Raw genomic sequence first — 21624 nt, forward strand, 5'->3', positions numbered from 1 at the left:
CATCACCCATTATTGGGAAGCCAAAAAGATAAAGATAATAGAGTGAGGGCCCCACAATCCACTTGAAGGGGCACATCTCTAGGGATTTAAGGACCTCTTGGTAGTATGCACTTCTCAAAAGTTCTACCACTGAAGAGTCTCACCCTGGGGATCAACTCTCTAAAATGTGGGTTTTGGAGGTGGGGGTTATTTAATATCTGAACTATCTATCTGTAGCAACAGCTACAGAAATTTTAGAAAAAGACAAAATCTTAGAAAACATACTGCCCAATTCTAAGACTCAGAAAATAACGCTAGAGTATGGTATTAACATAAAGACACACAGATCAACTTTATACCCAAAATAAATATAATTAACTGGCTCTTTTATAAGATACTTCAGTGGAAAAGTAAATAAGTGAAACCATTTTAACAAATGGAGCCAGATCAATCAGATAATAATGAGAAAAACTTGAAGGTTAACATTTCAAAATTAACTTGAAACAATATTATTTTAAGATGTGTTACATGTGTTTATGCTATGGAACATTTGTTTAATGATGCAAAGATGTATTGGATTCTTTTTATGTTGCATATGTTTAACTCTGTGAAGCTGTGTTACTTTGCCTGTCTAAAACACCTGATGGTTTAATAGAGCGGAACAGCCAAAAGCTAGGCAGAACAAAGAATAGGCAGGGCTGGTGGGCTGAGAGAATATACAGAAGGAGAAATCTGGGAGAAAAAAGAAGAAAGAGCAAGAGAAGAAGGAGAGGAGGATGCTAGGGGCCAGCCACCCAGTCACACAGCCAGCCACAGAGTAAGAGTGAAAGTAAGATATAAAGAAGAAAAGGAAAAAGCTCAGAGGCAAAAGATAGATGGGATACTTTAAAGTTAAGAAAAGCTGGCAAGAAACAAGCCAGATAATGCCAGGCATTTATAATTAAGAATAATCCTCCATGTGTGATTAATTAGGGAGCTGGGTGGAGGGCCCCAAAAAAACAGAGTCTAAGAGTAAGAAAATGAACACCACCACCTAAGAGTATCAGACAAAATTCTAAATCTTTGGACAAAATCTAAAAAATATGATTTCTGCAACTTTAGTGTAGACCAACACTTCTTAGGGCACAACATATATGAATCATACAAGAAAATACTAATTAATTAGATGAATAAAAACTTGTTCTTCTAAAGCTTCTATAAGAAAAAAACAAGTAGAGTCTCATCTTCAGCTCTGTAAGGAAACAGATAAGCAAACTGAAGACAGCACTCCCTCCTCCCTCTAAATCCAGCCCCAGTCTTGTCCCCAGCACTACAACAGAACACAAGGTGCAGCTTTCCTTCCCCCTTGCCCACATCTCCTGGGGATCCCAGTCTATCACCCTCTAACCTCACTACCCCAACTTAGTCACTTTATCCCAGCCCCCAACTGCAGCAGGCACTGGCTTCTAACCAACAGGTCACAGCTGCCAGCAAACAAGGCTGCCAGGAGACCTTCTCTTTTCTCTCTGTTCCCTCAGATCCAATACCCCAGTCTCATCACCGCTGTACAGCAGGAAACCCATTGCTGAGATCATTTCCTCTTTGAGTTCATCCCCAAGGGATCACAAAGATCTTCTCTCCCAAATCTTCTTTCCCTCAACTCATCCCAGTATCTCAGCCTTCAACACTAGCAAGCATTCCCTGTGAACACACAGCAGAGCAGGCCAGCAACACAGTCAACACACTCTCAGAAATTTCAGAGAAGAAACTAAGGAACAAACACACACTCAACAAAGACAAACCCAGAAATCAGCACCCAGATCTATAATCATCCCAAAACCAAATGCTTGGATGCCAGCATAAAACACAATAACAGATGGGGCAGTATGTCTCTATCAGAGCCCAGCTATCCCACCACAGCAGGCCCTGAATATTCCAACATAGGGCACACAAGAAAAAGACCTTCAAACCAACTATATGACGATGACAGAGGTCCTTAGAGAGGAAATTAACAAATCCAGGAAAACAAAAGCAAAGAGGAAATGAATAAATCCCTCAAAGAAAGCTAAGAAAATACAGTTGAAAGAGATAAATAAAACTATTCAAGACCTAAAAATGGAAATAGAAGCAATAAAGAAAACACTGAGGGTATTCTGGAAATGAAAAATTCAGGAATTCAAACAGGAACGACAAAGGCAAGCTTCACCAACAGAATACAAGAGATGGAAGACAGAATCTCAGGCATTGAAGATACAATAGAAGAAATTAATATAATGGTCAAAGAAAGTATCAAATCTAAAAAATTCCTGACAAAAACACCCAGGAAATCTGGGACACTATGAAAAGACTAAACCTAAGAATAACAGGAATAGAGGAAGGAGAAGAATCCCAGCTCAAAGGCCAAGAAAATATTTTCAACAGTATCATAGAAGAAAAATTTCCTAACCTAAAGAAGGAGATGTCTATAAAGATATAAGAAGCTTACACCACCAAATAGGACCATGAAAGAAAGTCCCCTTGCCACATAATAATCAAAACACTAAACATACAGAACTAATAAAGAATATTAAAAGCTGTAGGGAAAAAAGACCAACTAATATATAAAGGCAAACCTATAGGAATTATACCTGATTTATCAATGGAGACTTTAAAAGCCAGAAGGGCCTAGACAGATGTGCTGCAGACTCTAAGAGACCATAGATGCCAGCACAGACTAATATACCCAGTAAAACTTTCAGTCGCTATATTTGAAAAAAGTAAGATATTTCATGACAAAGTCAAATTTAAGTATAATCTGTCTACAAATCCAGCCATATAGATAGTGCTAGAAAGAAAACTTCAAACTAAAGAGGCTAACTACATCCATGAAAACACAGGAGAAAAAAATAGTCTCACACCAGCAATATCAAAAGAAGGGAAACACACACACACACACACACACACACACACACACACACACACACACCTCTACCACCACTACCATCAGTAACAAAATAACTGGAATCAACAGTCATTGGTCATTGATATCTCTCAATATCAGTGATCTCAATTCCGTAATAAAAAGACACCTACTAACAGAATGGATGGGAAAACAGGACCCATCTTTCTGCTGCATACAAGAACATACCTCAACATCAAGTGTAGATAGTACCTCAGGGTAAAAGGTTGGAAAAAGACATTCCAAGCATAAGAAGCAAGCTGGTGCAGCAATTTTCATATTTTACAAGATAGACTTCAAACCAAAACTAATCAGAAGAGATAGGGAAAGACACTACATACTCATCAACAACAACAACAAGACCCCACCAAGATAGCATTTCAATTCTTAACATCTGCAACTCAACCACAAGGGCATCCTAGTTTGTAAAAGAAACACTACTATAGCTTGAATCACATATTGACTCTCACAAACTGATAATGGGAGACTTCAATACCTCACTCTCACCAATAGACAGGTCACCCAGGCAAAAAACTAAACAGAGAAATTCTGGAGCTAAAAGACATTACAAAAATATGAACCTGACAGATGTTTCCAGAGCATTTCACCCAAACACAAAAGGTTCTCTGCATCTCATCAAACTTCCTCTAAAACTGACCACATACTTGGACACAAAGCAAGTCTCATCAGATACATGAAAATTGAAGTAACACCCTGTATCGTATCAGACCACCACCAATCAAAGTTAGATATCAACAACAGAAACAACAGAAAGCTTACAAATTCATGGAAACTGAACAACTCTCTACTGAATGAAAAATGGGTCAAGACATTTCTAAAGAAAGTAATGAAAGACTTCCTAGAAGTCAATGAAAATACCTTTAATCCCAGCACTCGGGAGGCAGAGCCAGGTGGATCTCTGTGAGTTTGAGACCAGCCTGGGCTACCAAGTGAGTTCCAGGAAAAGGCACAAAGCTACACAGAGAAACCCTGCCTCGAAAAACCAAAAAAAAGAAAGACAGATAGAAAGAAAGAAAGAAAGAAAGAGAGAGAGAGAGAGAGAGGGAGGGAGGGAGGGAGGGAGGGAGGGAGGGAGGGAGGGAGGGAGGGAGGGAGGGAGGAAATGAATATGCAGCATACCCAAACTTAACAGGGAATAATGAAAGCGTTGCTAACAGTAGCAATAAGTGCCTACCTAAAAATTTGGTGAGATCCCATGCTAGCAACTTAATGGCACACCTGAATGTTCTAGAACAAAAAGAAGTAAGCATTCCCAAAAGGGTGGAGGGCAAGAAATAATCAAATTGAGGGCTGAAATCAATAAAATAGAAACAACAGAATACAAAGAATCAATGAAACAGAGTTGGCTCTTTGAGAAGAAAACAAGTCGAGAGATAAATGCTTATCCAAACTAAAAAAAAAGAGTATCCAAATTAACAAAAGCAGAAATCGAAAGGGGGACATAACAACAGACATTGAGGAAATCCTCCAAATCATAAGGACATACTTTAAAAATGTATACACTACTAAATTGGAAAATCTAAAAAATAGATAATTTTCTGAAGTGGTACCACTTACCAAAGTTAAATCAAGGCCAAAAAATAATTTAAACAGACCTATAATCCCTAGTGAAATAGAAGAAGTCATTAAAAGTCTCCCCCCACTCCCCCAAAAGCCACCCAGGGCCAAATGGTTTTAGTGAAGAATTCTACCAGACTTTCAAAGCTGAGTTAATGCCAATACTCCCCCAATTATCCCACAAAATAGAAACAGAAGGAACATTGCCAACTTCATTTTATGAGGCCACAGTTACCCTGATACCCAAACCACATAAGGACCCAACAAAGAAAGAGAATTAAGGACTGATTTTTCTTTTGAACACTGATGAAAAAAAAAACTCAATAAAATACTTGCAAACCAAATCTAAGAACACATCACAAAGATCATCCACTATGATCAAGTAGGCTTTACCCCAGAGAATCAAGGATAGTTCAATATACAAAAATCAGTAAATGTAATCCACCATATAAACAAACTAAAAGAAAACAAACACATGATCATCTTATTAGATTCAGAAAAGGTCTCTGACAAAATTCAAAACCCTTTCATGATAAAGGGTCCAGAGAGATTAGGGATACAAGTGACATATTCAATATAATAAAGGCAATTTACAGCAAGCCCATAGCCAACATCAAATTAAAAAGAGAGAAACTCAAAGAAATTCCACTAATATCAGGAACAAGGTTGTCAACTCTCTCCATATATATTCAATATAGTACTTAAAATCTTAGCTAGAGAAAAAAGACAACTGTAGGAGATTAACACAATTGAAAAAGAAGTAAAAGTATAGCTATTTGCAAATGATATTATACTACATAAGTAACCCTAAAAGATTTCACCAGGGAACTTCTATAGCTGATAAACACTTTCAGCAAAGTAGCTGGATACAGCCCCCCCTATATATAAATGACATATGGACTGAGAAAGAAATCAAGTAAACAATACCTTTCACAATAGCCTCAAATAATATAAAATATCTTGGGGTAATTCTAACCAAGCAAGTTAAAGACTTGTATGATAAAATCTTCAAGTCTTTGAATAAAGAAATTAAAAAAGATATCAGAAGACAGAAAGATCCTCCATGTTCATGTATCTGTAAGATTAATGTAGTAAAAATGACCATGTACAGATTCAATGCAATCCCCCATCAAGATTCCAAGACAATTCTTTATAGAGTTTAACATGACAATTCTTAACTTCATATGGAAAAACAAAAAACCCAGGATAGTTAGAACAATCCTTAACAATAATAGAACTACTGGAGGTATCACCATCCCTAATTTCAAGTTATACTACAGAACGATAGTAATAAAATCCACAAGGTATTGGCATAAAAACAGACATGTTGATCAATGGCATCAAACTGAAGACCCAGACATAAATCCATATACATATGACACCTGATTTTTGATAAAGAAGCCAGAAATACACACTGGAAAAAAAGACATTGTCAACAAATAGTGCTGGTCAAAATGGATGTCTGCATGTAGAAGAATCCAAATAAATCCATATTTATCATCCTGCACAAAACAACTCCAAATGGATCAATGATCTCAGTATAAAGTCAGATACAGTGAGCCTGACAGAACAGAAAGCGGGAAATGGCCTTGAACACAATGGCACAGGAGACAACTTTCTAAACAGAACCCTGATAATGCAGGTACTAAGACTGACAATTAATAAAGGGGACTTCATGAAACTGAAAAGCTTCTGAATGGCAAAGAGTATCATCAATTGGCTGAAGAAGCAGCCTACAGAATGGGTAAGATTTTTACACATCCCATAGAGGACTAGTATTTAAAATATATACAGAAATCAAAAAACTAGATAAAAATAATAATATCCAATATAAAAATGTGGTACAGAGAATTATCAATAGAGGAATCTCAAATGGCTGAGAAACACTTAAAGAAATGGTCAACATCCTTAGCTATCAGGGAAATTCAAATTTAAACTAGTTTGAGATTCCATCTTACACCTGTCAGAATGACTTAAATCAATAACACAAGTGACAATTCATGCTGACAAGGATGTCGAGCAAAGGGAACACTCTTCCATTGCTGGTAGGAGTGCAAACTTGTACACCTACTATGGAAATCAATATGTCGATTCCTCAGAAAGTTGGGAATCAATCTACCTCAAGACCTAGCTTATAACATTCCTGGGCATATACCCAAAGGACACTCCATCCTACAAGAACACTTGTTCAACTATGTTCATTATGTCTACTCATAATAGCCAGAAAATGGAAACAACCTATATGTCCCTCAACAGAAGAATGAACAAAGAAATTGTGGTACATTTACATGATGGAGTTTATACAGCTATTTTAAAAAAAATGAAACAATGAAATCTGTAGGCAAATGGATGAAACTAGAAAAAATGATCCTGAGTGAGCTAACCTGTAATGAGTCTTTCTCTGTCTTGCCAGCCAGCTCCCAAATAATTCTAAGGAGACTTACTATTAATTATGAAAACTCGCCCTTAGCTTAGGTTTGTCCCATTAGCTCTTATAACTTAAATCAATCAATAATTTTATTAATCTATGTTCTATTACATGGCCTTTACCTCCCTCCCATTCTGTGTATCCATCTCATTTGCTGTCACCATGGTGTCTCCATCTTGTACCTAGATTCATATCCTATTCCTCTCTTTCTGCCTGGAAGTCCCGCCTATACCTTCTGCCTAACTATTGGCTGTTCAGCTCTTTATTAAACCAATCACAGCAATATATCTTTACACAATGTACAAATATCCCACAACAGTAACCAGATGCAGAAAGATAAATGTTATGTATTTCCTTACAAGTGGGTATTAGCCATTAAGTAAATGATAACAAAGCTACAATTCATATACCTAGAGAGAGGTTAGGAAAGAGGAGGGGGTCTAGTAAGGAAGGCATTGATCTTCCTGGGAGAGGGAAATAGAACAGATGTTATGGATGGACTGGGAGTGGGTGGAAATGTGAGTTGCAGGGAGATCAGGTAGGGTGGGGAAATAAAAAGTGAGTCACAGAAGAGGATAAAATTTTTGGAATACTGATATGTAGAATATACAAAGAATACTGACAACTCAATCATAAGAAAATAGTTATAAAAGGAGTAAGCAAGATCTGAGAAGACATTTTACAGTTAAAAAAAATGAATAGTCAAAGACACATAAAGAAATGTTCATGTTTCTTCTTCAAGAAAACAACAAATGGTAGATGACTTTGGTGCAGCGGGAAGGCCCAGAGGACCCAGGGCCCAGGATTAAGAGGCCACAGTGGCTTCTGCAGAGGATTCAGCAGTGGTCTTAGCGGCCACAATCATGTCTGAGTCCATGGGGCTCGTGGAGATAAAGCCAAAGACAAAGAGTGGATCCCTATCACCAAGCTGGGCCACCTAGTTAAGGACATGAACATCAATCCCTGGGAGAGATCTGTTCTCCCTGACCATTAAGAAATCTGGGACTATTGATTTTTTTCCTGAACACATCCCTAAAGGATGAGGTTCTAAAGATCATGCCAGTGCAGAAGCAGACACGGGCTGTCCAGTTGTCCGGATTCAAGACTTTGTCACTATTGGGGATTACAATGGTCATGATGGTATTGGTGTTAAGTGCCACTGATATCCAGAGGCCATCATCTTGGCCAAGCTTTCCATTGTCCCTGTGCAGAGAGGCTATAAACAAGATTTGCAAGCCCTACACTTTTCCATACAAAGTGACAGGCCATTGTGTCTCCTCTGTGTTGATGCATCTCATCCCTGCCCCCAGAGGCACTGGCAGTCTCTGCTCCTGTGCCCAAGAAGCTACTGATGATGGCCGGTATTGATGATTGTTACACATCAGCCAGGGGCTGCACTGCCACCCTGGGCAGCTTTGCCACAGCCACCTTTGATGCCATCTCTAAAGACCTATCACTAGCTACCTGACCCCCAACCTCCGGAAAGAGACTGTGTTCACTAGGTCTCCTTATCAGGAATTCACTGACCATCTTGTGAAAACGCACACCAGAGTCTCTGTTCAGAGGACCCAGGCTCCAGCTGTGGCCACCATGTAAGGGTTTTTATATAAGAAAAGTAAAGTGAATTAAGTCTATTAAAAAAAAAAGAAAGATAAAGAAATCTTCACATCATTAGTTATCAAGACACACAAGCTAAAATCATAGTGAGAAACCCTATGTACTAACTATAGGGACAAAAAACTAAGAAGCTAATACCAGGTGCTGAATATATGTGATGCAACTGGGCTTGTCATATACTGACAGACAATGGGATTACAAATAAACAAACTCTTTTGCAAAGTTTTCCAGGTTCTTAAAAAAATTTGCCATGCCATCTCTGAGAAAATAGATACCATTCAGAATATGACTATTTGCTCCTATATTTTTCCAAGGGAGAAATCTCTGACTCTTAGGTAAAGCTTAGAGTTGTGGAAGTCTAGAATTTTCTTCATGGTAGTGAATGATGATTTTGTTATAAGCACCTGGAGCAACAGATGGACCATGACTCCTGGTTTGTCGTATTGCTTTATATAAACATCAAGGCTGATGATATACTCTGGAGTTTCAGTTGTGGTGAATAGGTATATAGAAGGATTTTCAAGTTTCAGTCCTTAATACTTACCTGAATTGATAATCCACAGAAAACATACCCTGTGTAGTCAGATGAACAAGAACTAGGAAGCTATTGAGACACCAGCAATTCTATCTTTTAATTTATTTTAATCCTGAAGTCTTTGGGGTTTTTTTTGTTTGTTTGTTTGTTTGACTCTTCTAAGTGTTTCTACAAAATCACCAATGGGATTTTGAAATAGAAGCACTATATCACTGCTAGGTATTAACACAAGAAAAATGATAGCCAAGATTAGCACATCAATATTTACTGAAGCTTTATTAACAAGGTCCCCAAACTGAGAACACCAAAATGATCATCACTGGGTGAACAGAACAACAAATTGTGATATACCAGGGCAAGAAGATATTGATAAGCAACATGATGGGATAAACTACTGATATATAGAAAACAAGGTGAATACAATATCACTATGTTGAGAGATAGGAGTTAAGCTACAGAAGAGGACACACTGAACTACCACATTTATTTTACATTCTAGAAAACAAGGAAACATCTATAGTGACATAGGCATGCAGCAGGGAATAAGAAAAGTCTTTGGAGAGAATGGAAAGGTTCTGAACCTTGACTACAGTATGAGTTTATGTATATGGTATCTTTCAAACCATAGTGTGGGATTTAAATCCTACCTCAAACTCTGCTTTTAAAAAGACTCCTGACATTAGGTATTAGGAAGCTGAGGAAATTTCCTGCATGATAGATTTGATTTACACAGGAAAAAAGTCAATTTAGATACCAATATCAGAAGCCTGAAGAAAATGGCAAATATTTAAATAGCTACAGTGGAAAACTAGAAAATTATTGGACAAAAAAAGAGTGAAGTCTATCTATGCAAGGTCCATTTGAAATGATCACTGATGTCTATTATTATCAGTTTGCTCTTCTTTAACTCCCTTCAAAAGATATTTCATTTTCAAGGAAGAACAAAACAGATTTATAGAGGGCAGCATTTTGCTAGGAAAAAAGTATAATAAATGTACAAGAGAGGTCTGCTGTGGATATTGCTCTGTATAAATAAAATGCTGATTGGCCAGTAGCCAGGAAGGAAGTATAGGCGGGACAAGCAAAGAGGAGAATTCTGGGAAGTGGAAGGCTGAGGCAGAGAGATACTGCCAGCTGCCACCATAAATACCAACATGTAAGATACTGGTAAGCCACGAGCCATGTGGCAAGGTATAGATTAATAGAAATGGGTTAATTTAAGATATAAGAACTAGATAGCAAGAAGCCTGAGCCACATGGCCATACCGTTTGTAAGCAATATAAGCCTCTGTGTGTTTACTCGGTTGGGTCTGAGCGGCTGCCGGACTAGTGGGTGAGAGAGATTTGTCCTGACTGTGGGCCAGGCAGGACTGGAGAAAACTTCAGCTACAGGGGTCTGATAGGGAAAGAAATGCCCTCCAAGAAAACTACATTCCAATCTAAGAACCCATGAGAATACTACACCTTCACATGCGAAAAGGGACTCTGTGGATGTGACTGAATTAAGAACCTTGTTAGGAAAACTGTGATAAATTATCTAGATGGCCAATGTATTCACAAAGGTGTTTCGTACATTAAAGAGAGATACAGGGCAATCCAAGAAGGAGATTCAACAGAAGTGTGCCATAAGGATACAGCCAGAAGAATGCAACTACCTCTGGCTTCGATACATCCCAGAGGCCATGGGATAAGGAATGAAGCGGTCTATAGAAATTGGAAGATAGTCATTATGTGCTCTTCTAGAGCCTCTAGGAGGAAGACAGCTTCACTAACATCTTGATTTTAATCCAGTGAGATCTGTTTTGAATTACACAACTGTAAAATAACTTGTATGGTTTTTTTTTGTAAGATTTATTTATGTGTATGAGTGTTTTGATGCATGTATGTACCTACACCACATGACTGCATGGTGCCTGGTGAGATCAGAAGAGGGCATTAGACCTCTTGGAACTGGAGTTATGGATGGTTGTTAGCTACCACATGAGTACTGGCACCCAAACCCAGGTACTCTTAAACTCATAGAGATCCACCTGCTTCTGTCTCTCAAGCAAGTGGGTCCTGGGAGTAACAGACATAAAATTTTCAAAGAATAAATTCAAAATTTACTTTTAAAAAGAGGCTTAGACAAAATTACTTTAGCACATAGAACATAATTATTTGCCAATGACACTCCTATTTTGTCTTTTCAATTTTGTTCCAATTACTATGTCAACACATTGCTAGCAACTTTACCTTGCTTCTTGTCTTTACTTTTGATTTGCTCTTCTGTTTTCGTTTCAATTTCTTCTTATTTAAAATTTTCTTATTCCTAAAAACAAAAGTGCAAATATTATGAATATTTACATCAAGACATACAAAACCAGTGAAAACATGCATTTTTAATAGACACTTGCATATTTCTTACAGCTTCTATAAAGCAATATACATATGGATACTAGTATTAAAGTAGCTTTTAAGAAGACAACATTTAAAGCTGGGCAGTGGTGGTGCACGCATTTAATCCCAGCAGAAGCAGGTGGATCTCTGAGTTCGAGGCCAGCCTGGTCTACAGAGTGGGAGTTCCAGAACAGCCAGGGATACACAGAGAAATCCTGCCTTGAAAAATTGAAAAAAAAAAAAAAAAGATAGGAAATACGTATTAAATAAGTAATTACAAAAAGGATTGTATAAAGCCTTTTATAAAAGTAAAACATTTGAGGCATTAAATGAAGTTTTAAAAAGAAAAACTTTTCTTCAGGGCCAACCAGATGCTCATGGTGAGTGAGCAGGGATGGCTGCCACTAAATCTGGCAACCTGAGTTCAATCCATAAAACCCACATGGTGCCAGGCTAGCTGTCTCTGAAATTCACATGTATGCTGTAGCATGCTTGCACATATATGCATACATGTACATGAATACACACAGAGTAAATATTTTAAAAGGACAAACTTATTTCACCAGTGGCTATGTTAATAAATAACAAAAAAAAAACTTGTTTTTTATGCTAATGAAAGCTGCTATGCAGAAAGGTTCAAGTAACTTTTTATTAAATCACTACTAATATAAAGAAAATCTTGAGGGGCTGGAGAGATGGCTCAGTGGTTAAGAGCATTGGCTGCTGTTCCAGAGGACTAGGGTTCAATTCCCAGCAGCCATATGACAGCTCACAACCATAGGTAACTCCAGTCCCAGGGACACCCTCATCCAATCTCTGCAGGCACTGTATATACATGGTAGACAAACATATATGTAGGAAAAACACCGAGACACATAAAATAAAAATCAAGGTTTAAAAGAAAAAAAATCTGAGCTCATATCTTTAGTAGCTATTTCAAAGTGTCTCTGCCCTAGGCCTAATCTTTGCATTAGGTAAAGAACCTTCTGAGTAACTTAGAGAAAGATGTCTGTAGCTAGTTTTCCTGACTGGCCCACAGTCAGGACAAATCTCTCTCACCCGCCAGTTCCACACCTGCTCAGATCCAACCAAATAAACACAGAGACTTATATTGCTTACAAACTGTATGGCCATGCCAGGCTTCTTACTAACTGTTCTTATATCTTAAATTAATCCATTTCTATAAATCTATACCTTGCCATGTGGCCCATGGCTTACCGGCATTTTCACATGCAGCTTGTCATGGTGGTGGCTGGCAGTGTCTCTGACTCAGCCTTCCACTTCCCAGAATTCTTCTCCTCCTTGTCCCGCCTATACTTCCTCCTGCCTGATTACTGGCCAATCAGTGTTTTATTTACTAACCAATCAGAGCAACACATTTGCCATACAGAACATCCCACAGCAGATGTCCTTTCTCCTTGCCCTCGCCCAAAGCAGAAAATAATAAAGGAGGAGGAATAAGAGGCTGGGCAAATAATTCAATTTCACACAACTCCATATTCTGAATACTTCCTATGCTGAGAAATACATTCCTAGGTAGCAAACATGAAAGAAAAAAGACAGTTTTTGCTCTGGAGGAGAGCAGAGACTTAAATGGAAAGCACACTTTAACTTTCTAGTAAGAGATTGCTACTACTCTAATAAAAACAAAAGGGGGCCTGCATGGTGGTTCTCTGCCTATAATCCCAGAATTCATACTTCTCATAAGGATATAGCAGGAGAATCAGAATGTGAGAACATCCTGTGCTACAGAGAGATACTGTCCCAAAACAAAACAAAAATAGAAAAGGTGAACTGGTAGGATGGCTCAGTGGCCTGAGTTTCAATCCTTTGATATCATATGATAAAGGGAGAGAACCAACTTCCACACATTGTTCTCTGACTACACAGACTCATACATAGACAGTAATTTCTGAAACAGCCCTAAACTCAGTTCAGTCATATATTAAATATTTATATGAAAGAGTATTCCTAGCACTAGTGATTATAAAATTTCAATAACTCTGTAATGGCTGAAGGTTCTTGTCCGAGAATATTCAGTATCCAAAGAGTTAATTCTTTGTGTAAAAATAAACAAACATATCCATCCAGTAGTACACAAATTTGTTTTCATCTTTAGTAACAAGCTGCATGTATACCAAAAGTTGTATTAAAATAAATTTTCTAATAATTTGTTATCAACTAAATGTTTAATTTATATACCTATATTCTTAGGTCATGTAGTAATTTGAGGAAAAATGAGTAGAAAAATTAAAGACAACACTGGCCTAAGGTACATTTTATAAAATATTATTAGAATGGTTTGTATCAAATATAAAAATATATATGTATGTAATACAGAGAAACTATTCAAAACATAATTATGCTTATTGATATAATTGCTTTTAAATTATCTTCCTGTCCTATGTGTAAAGATGTGCTATTAGCTTCTCTTTCCCTAAAATAAGATACTATCCAGGATCAAATCATTGTCTTTGTACAGAGACTAAACCATCCTAAGAAAGTTCTAGAATTAGACAACCAAGGATAGAACACCTCAAGATAAACTGAGAGCACTGGTATTCTCTTTTATGCACATATGAAGCATTCAAACACAAATGAGAAGTGAGCGTCATTCAGTCAGATGAGTACTATTAAAGCAAACAAAACACTAGCGGTTCTTTAGATGCACACATGGTCCAGAATGACACCTTTTGTTGATGGTGGTGATAAGATACAAGGTCTCATTACAAAGCCCAGGCTAATCTCAGAATCACTGTGTTCTTTAAATTGGCCTCAAACTTTCTATTCGTCTGCTTCAGCCTCCTAAGTACATAAGGTAATTCTTTCATCAAATAAAAAGTATAGACTAACAAGAGAAAGAGAACTTTAAATTCTCAAATGTTGGCACCCCCGTAAAAACGAGCCTCTAAATAAGTTATGGGTCAAGCATCTAGTCACAACTAAAAAATATTTCCTGTTAAATGAGAACTAAATACGATATCAATACTTATGGAAAGAATGTATCTAAAATAGCACTTAGATACATCGTTTTTTACATATACCTAAATGTGTATATTGAATCAAAAAGTCTGAAAGTAAATTATCTTGGCTTACGATTTGAGAAGTTAGAAAGAAAGCATGAATTAAATAGAATGGAGAATGGAGAAAATAAACTTAAGAGCAAATGAAATAGAGATCACAGATTCAACAAAGAAAACCACAACAATAAAAATTGGTCTTCTGAAAAGATTAATAAATCTATAGCAAGATTTGTCAGAAAAAAGTTTAAAAGTATAAATTATGAACATGAGAAATAGGAGACATTACTACAAATGCTGCTATAAATTTGACAATCTAAGCAAAATAGACAAGTTGCTTGAAAAATAACTTCTAATTACTAAAGAAAAATGCAGTATTTAAGCATTCTTATATCTGTAGAAAGAATGAAGCAATTGAAAATCTAATCAAAAGCTTAATACATAGAAAACAGATTCATGGCTTTGATGGTAAATGCTTCCAAAGAACCCTACGATATTTTTGAAACAGCAGCAATCTTAGGCTAATTTCTGCAGAGACTATAAAAAGAAGAAATACTTTCTAACTCAAGCTAATTCTTCCATATCAAAGTCTGAAAAGGGTATTTCAAAATATGAAAATTTCTATGAAATATTTTTCTATGAAAAAGAGGTAAAATAACCATCAAATAAGAATTTATAAGTGAGTTTCTAATGTCATTGAATACCATCCACTTTTTAAAACAATCAATGTATAAAACACCATGTATAAGCTAAAGATTTCTATAGAAAACATATTTTTACATTTATTTTATCTATCTATCTGTCTGTCTGTCTATTTATTCATTTATTCATTCATTCTTCTTTCATACATTACATCCCAACCACATTTTACCCTCCTTTCATTCCTCCCAGCTCCCCTTACCCCCCAAATCCACTCCTTCTCTGTTTCCCTTCCGAAAAGAGCAGGCTTCCCAGGGATATCAACCAAACACAGAACAACAAGATATAATAAGACTAGGCATAAACCCTCAAATCAAGACTGGGCAAGGCAACCAGTAGGAGTAAAAGAGTACCAAGAGCAGACAAAAGAGTGAAAGACACCCTCACCACCCCCACTGTTAGAACACCAAACTACACAACCATAGCATATATGCAGAGAACCTAATTCAAACCCATAAAGGCAGAAACCACATTTAATCTCTGTAATTAATATAATGCTACTCATCGGTGTGTCTGGAAGCATCATTGATTAGGGAAGACTAGCAGTCTGATTGCTAATCAGAAAACTTGTACTTATTTAACCCACCATGCTGTTAGTAATAAGAAAAAGATCTTTAACAGTTCAAGTTGATTTAGGATATATATATATATATATATATATATATATATATATATATACACACACACATATATATATATCCATCCTATTTATGCTTACAACCACTCCATTGCAAATCTTTAAATGAACAGAAGATAGGGAGAGAACTGTAAAGCTATTCTGGCAGTGGGCAGAGGAGAAAAGAAGGAAGAGGGGGAGGGAGGGAGGGAGGGAGGGAGGGAGGGAGGGAGGGAGGGAGGGAGGGAACTGAGTGAACACATGGGTAAGAGTAAAAAATTAGAAGAGAAACCTCTGAAAGTGTGGCTCTCTAGGTCATACCTCCTACAGAATTACACTCTACACACAACAAAGATAAGATGGAACATACATCATGATGCAACTGTAATCTATTCACACTAAACTTCAGAGAAACAATCCAAGGGTAATAAGAGCTAACAAATGAAGAGAGAATCTTACATGTTAGTAGTAATGGAAGAATTAGATACAAGAAAGACAAGCAAATAAATCTCTAAAAGCACTATACAAAGTGAATAAAACAGAGACCTCCAAAACAAGGCAACCCTCAAAGAAGCAAAGAAAGCAGTGAAAAGAAAAGTATTTAGTAAGTGCTAAATAAACTTAATTCATTATTGTTCTTATACTGAAGAATCTATCTTGATTTGTATTCCCTCAAAGCCACAAGATTCTTCAAGAATCCACAGTCAATGGTTATTTTGAGATGTTCTCTCTGGGAAAGGAAGTGACTAGAGAAAGGAATTAAACAATAAAAAGGTACATGAGCTCCCTAGTTTTTGTAAGGTGGTCACAAACTGCCTTCAACCAGAAGAGGAAACCTCAATTGAGAAACCATTTCTATCAGATTAGCCTGTGGGCATGACTGTGGGGTATTTTCTTGATTAATGATTGATGTGGGAAGGCCCAGTTCAGTGTGGGCAGTACCATCCCTGGGCTAAAGGGCCTGGGTTATATAAGAAACCAATCTAGTAAGCCAGGAAGAACAAGCCAGTAAGCAGTTTCCCCAATGGTCCCTGCCTCTGTTCCTGCCAGGACTTCTCTCAGTGATAGAATGTGATCAGGAACTGTAAGACAAATAAAGCCTTTCCTCCTCAAGTTGCTTTTGGCCAGTGTTTTATTACAGCAATGGAAAGCAAGCAAAGACAGTGCATTAGGAAGCTTATTCCTATGATGGGTAATTCTACTAGTGAACATGGCTCCCAGTTACTCTAACTGCAGGTGAGGAAAATGAATTGTTTGCTTATCTGTTTCCTACTCATTACTGATTGAAAACATAAGTCCTGCACAGACTTTCAAGACACAAAGTCATGGGTGTTTGCAGGAGACAGCTGGAGAAGAGTAACAGAGATAAAGCTAGACCAGCAAGAGTACCCACTACAGGTCTCTGATATAAATGATCATTTCTTTTTCTCCCTTTCGAAACTACTCTACCCCTTTCCCTCTAAACATTAACTCCTACTATGTCTCTACCCTTACCATTCCACTAAAATGTAGCTTTCCAGCCTTCTGAATAAGGAGTAGATGATAGTTCCTTGTTATATTACTTGTTTTTTTTAAATTTGTATGTGTGCATGTATGGTGTATGTGCACTTATGTTTATGTTTGTGTGTTTGTGTACGTGCACACATGTGGCAGCTACAGGGCAAAGTTAGGTATCTTCCTTGATTGCTCTCTACCTTGCTTTTGACACAAGGTTTCTCACTGAATCCAGATCTCACCAATTGGCTGGAATGTCTGGCTAGGAACACTAAGTATCCATCTGTCTCTGCCTCAGCAGCTTCAGGGTTACAAAGAAATACCATGCCTGCTTTTTTTAGTGTTGAGGATCCAAACTCAGGTCCTCATGGCTGCTTGACAGGCATTGTAGCAAATAAGCCCTCTTCCCAACCCCTAGTATGATCTCTCAAAGCCACCTTTGTTGTGGGAGAATCTTTCTGTATGCTGTGAATGTGTGTTGCTCTCATTGGTTGATAAAAGCTGGTTTGGCCTATGGCTGGGTAGGAAAGATGGAGATATAGGGAGAAGGAAGGGCAGAGTCAGGAGACATAAGCCAGCCACCTAAGGAGCAAGATGTCAAAGGACGGGTAAGCCATGGGCCACATGGTGATGCATAGATTAAAGAAATGGGTTGATTTAAAAGTAAGAGCTAGTTAGTAATAAGCCTGAGCTATCCGCCAAGCATTTATAATTAATATAAGCCTCTGAGTGATAATTTGGAAACAGCTACAAGATGGGGCAAGATAGAGAGAAACTTCCATTTACCACCTTTATGATCCTGTCACAAACATCTGCTCAAGTAACTACAGAAAAGGGGGCAATTTGTGTTGGCTTATTCATGATATCATGCTATAATATCAGCAGTCTAGACACATCTGCTAGATACTATAATTATGTAATAAACATTCTAGGAAACCTAGTATAAATATATTACATTAAGTAAAGGCAAATACAATTTAAATACAGAGAAAGAAGTTCTTAGTAAAGAAGGAAAATATAAATCTAATTGAACTTCATGAAATTTAAAATTAGATAATTCAATAAGAAAATGGAGATAACACAAAATCTGTAAACTTGAAAATGGGTCAATATTTTTACCCAATTTGAGCTAGCAAGATAACCCAGCAAGTCAATGTGCTTGCCGCGCAAGCCTGAGAACCTAAGTTCAATGCCCAGAACCCAAATAAAAGCCAGATATGATGGCTCTAACATGTTAATTTCAGCATTCTCGCAGTGACATGGGGGGAAAAAGTTGCAAAGCAGCATTGGCAGTAGAAACAATGAGACCCTGCCTCAAAAGAATGGTGGAAGGAGAGAAGCAACTCTCCAACAGCTGTCCTCTGATCTTTACACATAGCAAGTGTCTTCCTCTACCCATCTCCCACCTTACTTTTTAGAAAAGTTCTCCTACTGAACCAAGAGCTCACCATTTTTGGCTAGACTGGCTGGCCAGTAAGCCTCTGTAATCTATCTAAAACCACTCTTGAATCAGCCAAAGGCTGAGGGTAAAAAGTCTTGCTAAGCCTGGGTTTTATGTCGGTAACAGGGACCTGAATGTAGGCCCTTAGGCTTGCAAAGCAAGCATTTCACATACTAAACCATCTTCTCAGTCCTTGGAAACTATTTTTTATATAACTAAAGTAAACTTATTCAAAAGTATTACTAGAGAGAGAAACATGATAATAAAATAAAAACAATGCATTGAACCAGGATTTTAAAAAAAATGTGTGTGTGTGTGTGTGTGTGTGTGTGTGTGTGTGTGTGTGTGTGTCCGTCCGTGTGTACATGAGTACAATGCAGGAGGAGAGTACAGGTACCTGCAAAGGCCAGAGGCATTGAATCCCCCATGGGTCTGGATGATTCAAGCTATCTAATGTGGGTGCTGGGAATCAAACTGGGTCCTCCACAAGAGCAATACACACTCTGTACTGAGCCATCTCTCTAGCACCAACACATCAGAATTTTTAACAGTTATAAATGTGTATGTATTCAACAGAAAAGACTAAATTATGTAAGACAACCACTGACAAAATTAAAGGGACAAAACTATTTTAATACTCATCTATAGTTACTGTTGAGACTAAAAAAAAAGAATACAGATATATAAAATGTCCAACAACTCTCCACTCAAATTTAAATAATTGACTATGGTAGTTAATACAGACTGTCGACTTAATTACATTGAAAGATACAACTAAAAGATCGGGATAAAACACCTCTGGGATATGTCTATGAGGGTATTTCCAGAGACAATTAGATCATAGGGGCTCTGACCTAACTAATGGTTTAATCCACTGACAGATTCAAATTTTGAATAGATTATTAGGTGGAACTATGGAAGAAAGCCTAGTTAGACAGGAAGAAGAAGGTCACTGTGGGTGACTACGTACGTGTCCCTCCTCTCTGTTTGACAGAACTTTGAGCAGCTTGAGTCATTTAAATCAATCCTCGCTTAATCTCCAGGAGGCCAGAGATCAAAACAGCCACTGGATCTTGTTATTTCTCTACCTTACTCAAGGAAAATTCACTACCACCACATTCAGATTTGGTTCCACACCCCTTATCCATCAGTCTCCCGCTGCTTTGGAAATATCTACCCCTCCCCTTTTCTATTTTGCTTATATGTCCTGTTCCCTCCTCTCCCAGCTTTAGCTTGATGGATGCCTCCACATCACCTGCTCCATGCTCTGTGCCTGCTGGCATCCCATGCTCTCCTTCAAAATGTCCCATTCTCCTGTTCTGTCCCTATCTGCACCCCCACCTCCTGTGGCTGCCACAACCCAAACCTTCTCGCTCAGGTTTGCGCTTTTGAAAGTTTATTTCATATACGTGAATGGAAATGTGTGACGTGGCCATGTGACTGTGTTTCTGACTGATTTTGAATGCTTAAGAATATGTGTTTCATATCTATTCCATTTGTCTTACAAAAAAAAAAAAAAACAACAAAAAAACCACATGGTCAGGTGCCATCTTGACTAAGGTCAAAGACAGGTCATATGGCCTTATCACTACCTTTACTAAGGGCAGCAGAAAGTCACTTCCTGTCTGTGGCCCAAACATGGTCAGGGGTAGTACATGCTTCTAGTGTGAGTGGGTGGGGTGGCTCGAGACCTATCCTCTCCCTCCCTCCAGGGCTCTCGGACATCAGCAGTGCCACATGTTGGTGATAAGGCCTGAAAGGACTCCAGGAAGGCTTGCAATGAGCCAGCTTTCCGTTCCCTCTGAATGGAGCAACACACTCCTGTGGCTCCCATTGGGCCCACCCACCTCCCATGCTGGTAGGTGGGGCTTCTCCCATGCCAAGATAGGGTAGCAATACTAAAATGTTTGAGAGGTTGTGGAAAAGTTTTGTTTGCCTTGTTGGAAAGTTAGCTATTTCTTTAAAAAAAAAAAAGTGCACTTTATTTTTGATATTACACTAAGACATCTGAGAGATGTTAAATCTATTCTTATTTATAAAGCTATGGCCAACCTGCCAGCTCATTTTATAGATAAAAAAATCAAGACTTACTTTTTCTAAAGCTACTAGGTCTCTGATTAAAAAAAATATTCTAAGATATAAAAGTCCATGCACACTTTGAGGGTCTGAAAAATTGATTTAAGATATAAATACCAATTACAAAAATATAAATAAATTATTTAAATGCTTCATATTACTTTCCCCTTCTATGATGTTGTTATAGTAAGATTTCAAAAGTTCAGATTTTAATATTAATAGAATTCTGATACTGCTTGGATTACAAGCTCAAGATTTTAAATTTTCTTTGGTTGTCTTCTAAATATAAACTTAAACTTCTCATCAGGCCAAAGACATCTTTGTCCAATCTGTACTATACTCTCTCTGAACAAAATTTGATTAAAATTGTTTAAAATGTTTAAAAATACCTTTTACCCAAATCTGTAATTTTGCCAGGACTTAAAGGTATGAGCCTAGATATCCATTACCTGCTTTTTTGTGATTTGGATTTCAATATTGATTGATAATACTAATATATCCAAAACTTTTATGTCCTTTTATAAAATAAAAATACAGTTTGAGTTTTCCCCACCTGGCCTAAAAGTTCCAAATAAATTCATAAATTTTAACTTCTGTTCCTAGTTTGAACTTATCTCCACAGGTTTCTATTTGGCTGGCAGACACATCTAAGCATAGTTACTAACTGCAACCTGCTGACTTCAACCTGTGAGCCATGGATTTACTAAAAGCTGATATGGACCAGCTCCATGTTTCCAGCTGAGTCAAATCATATGCTTCTGATAAATGTCCCAATGCCCAAATTCCCTCTTACTTTTGACTAGCCTTTCAATATTGTTGGGTTCTGACCACCTACACCTCATTTCAGC

General features: G+C 37.5%; 1 protein-coding gene across 31 annotated transcripts in view; it reads right to left on the reverse strand.

The window, feature by feature from the left end:
• Positions 1–21624, reverse strand: part of Mycbp2 (MYC binding protein 2) — a 245859-nt gene that overhangs the window by 206245 nt on the left and 17990 nt on the right. For all 31 annotated transcript variants that reach the window (XM_076545493.1, XM_076545490.1, XM_076545488.1 and 28 more), the window contains exon 2: positions 11287–11362. In XM_076545493.1, coding sequence (XP_076401608.1) covers positions 11287–11362 — 76 coding nt within the window. The remainder of the gene's footprint in view (positions 1–11286; positions 11363–21624) is intronic.

Source organism: Peromyscus maniculatus, chromosome 9, assembly GCF_049852395.1.
Source record: "Peromyscus maniculatus bairdii isolate BWxNUB_F1_BW_parent chromosome 9, HU_Pman_BW_mat_3.1, whole genome shotgun sequence".
NCBI classification, from domain to species: Eukaryota; Metazoa; Chordata; class Mammalia; order Rodentia; family Cricetidae; genus Peromyscus; species Peromyscus maniculatus.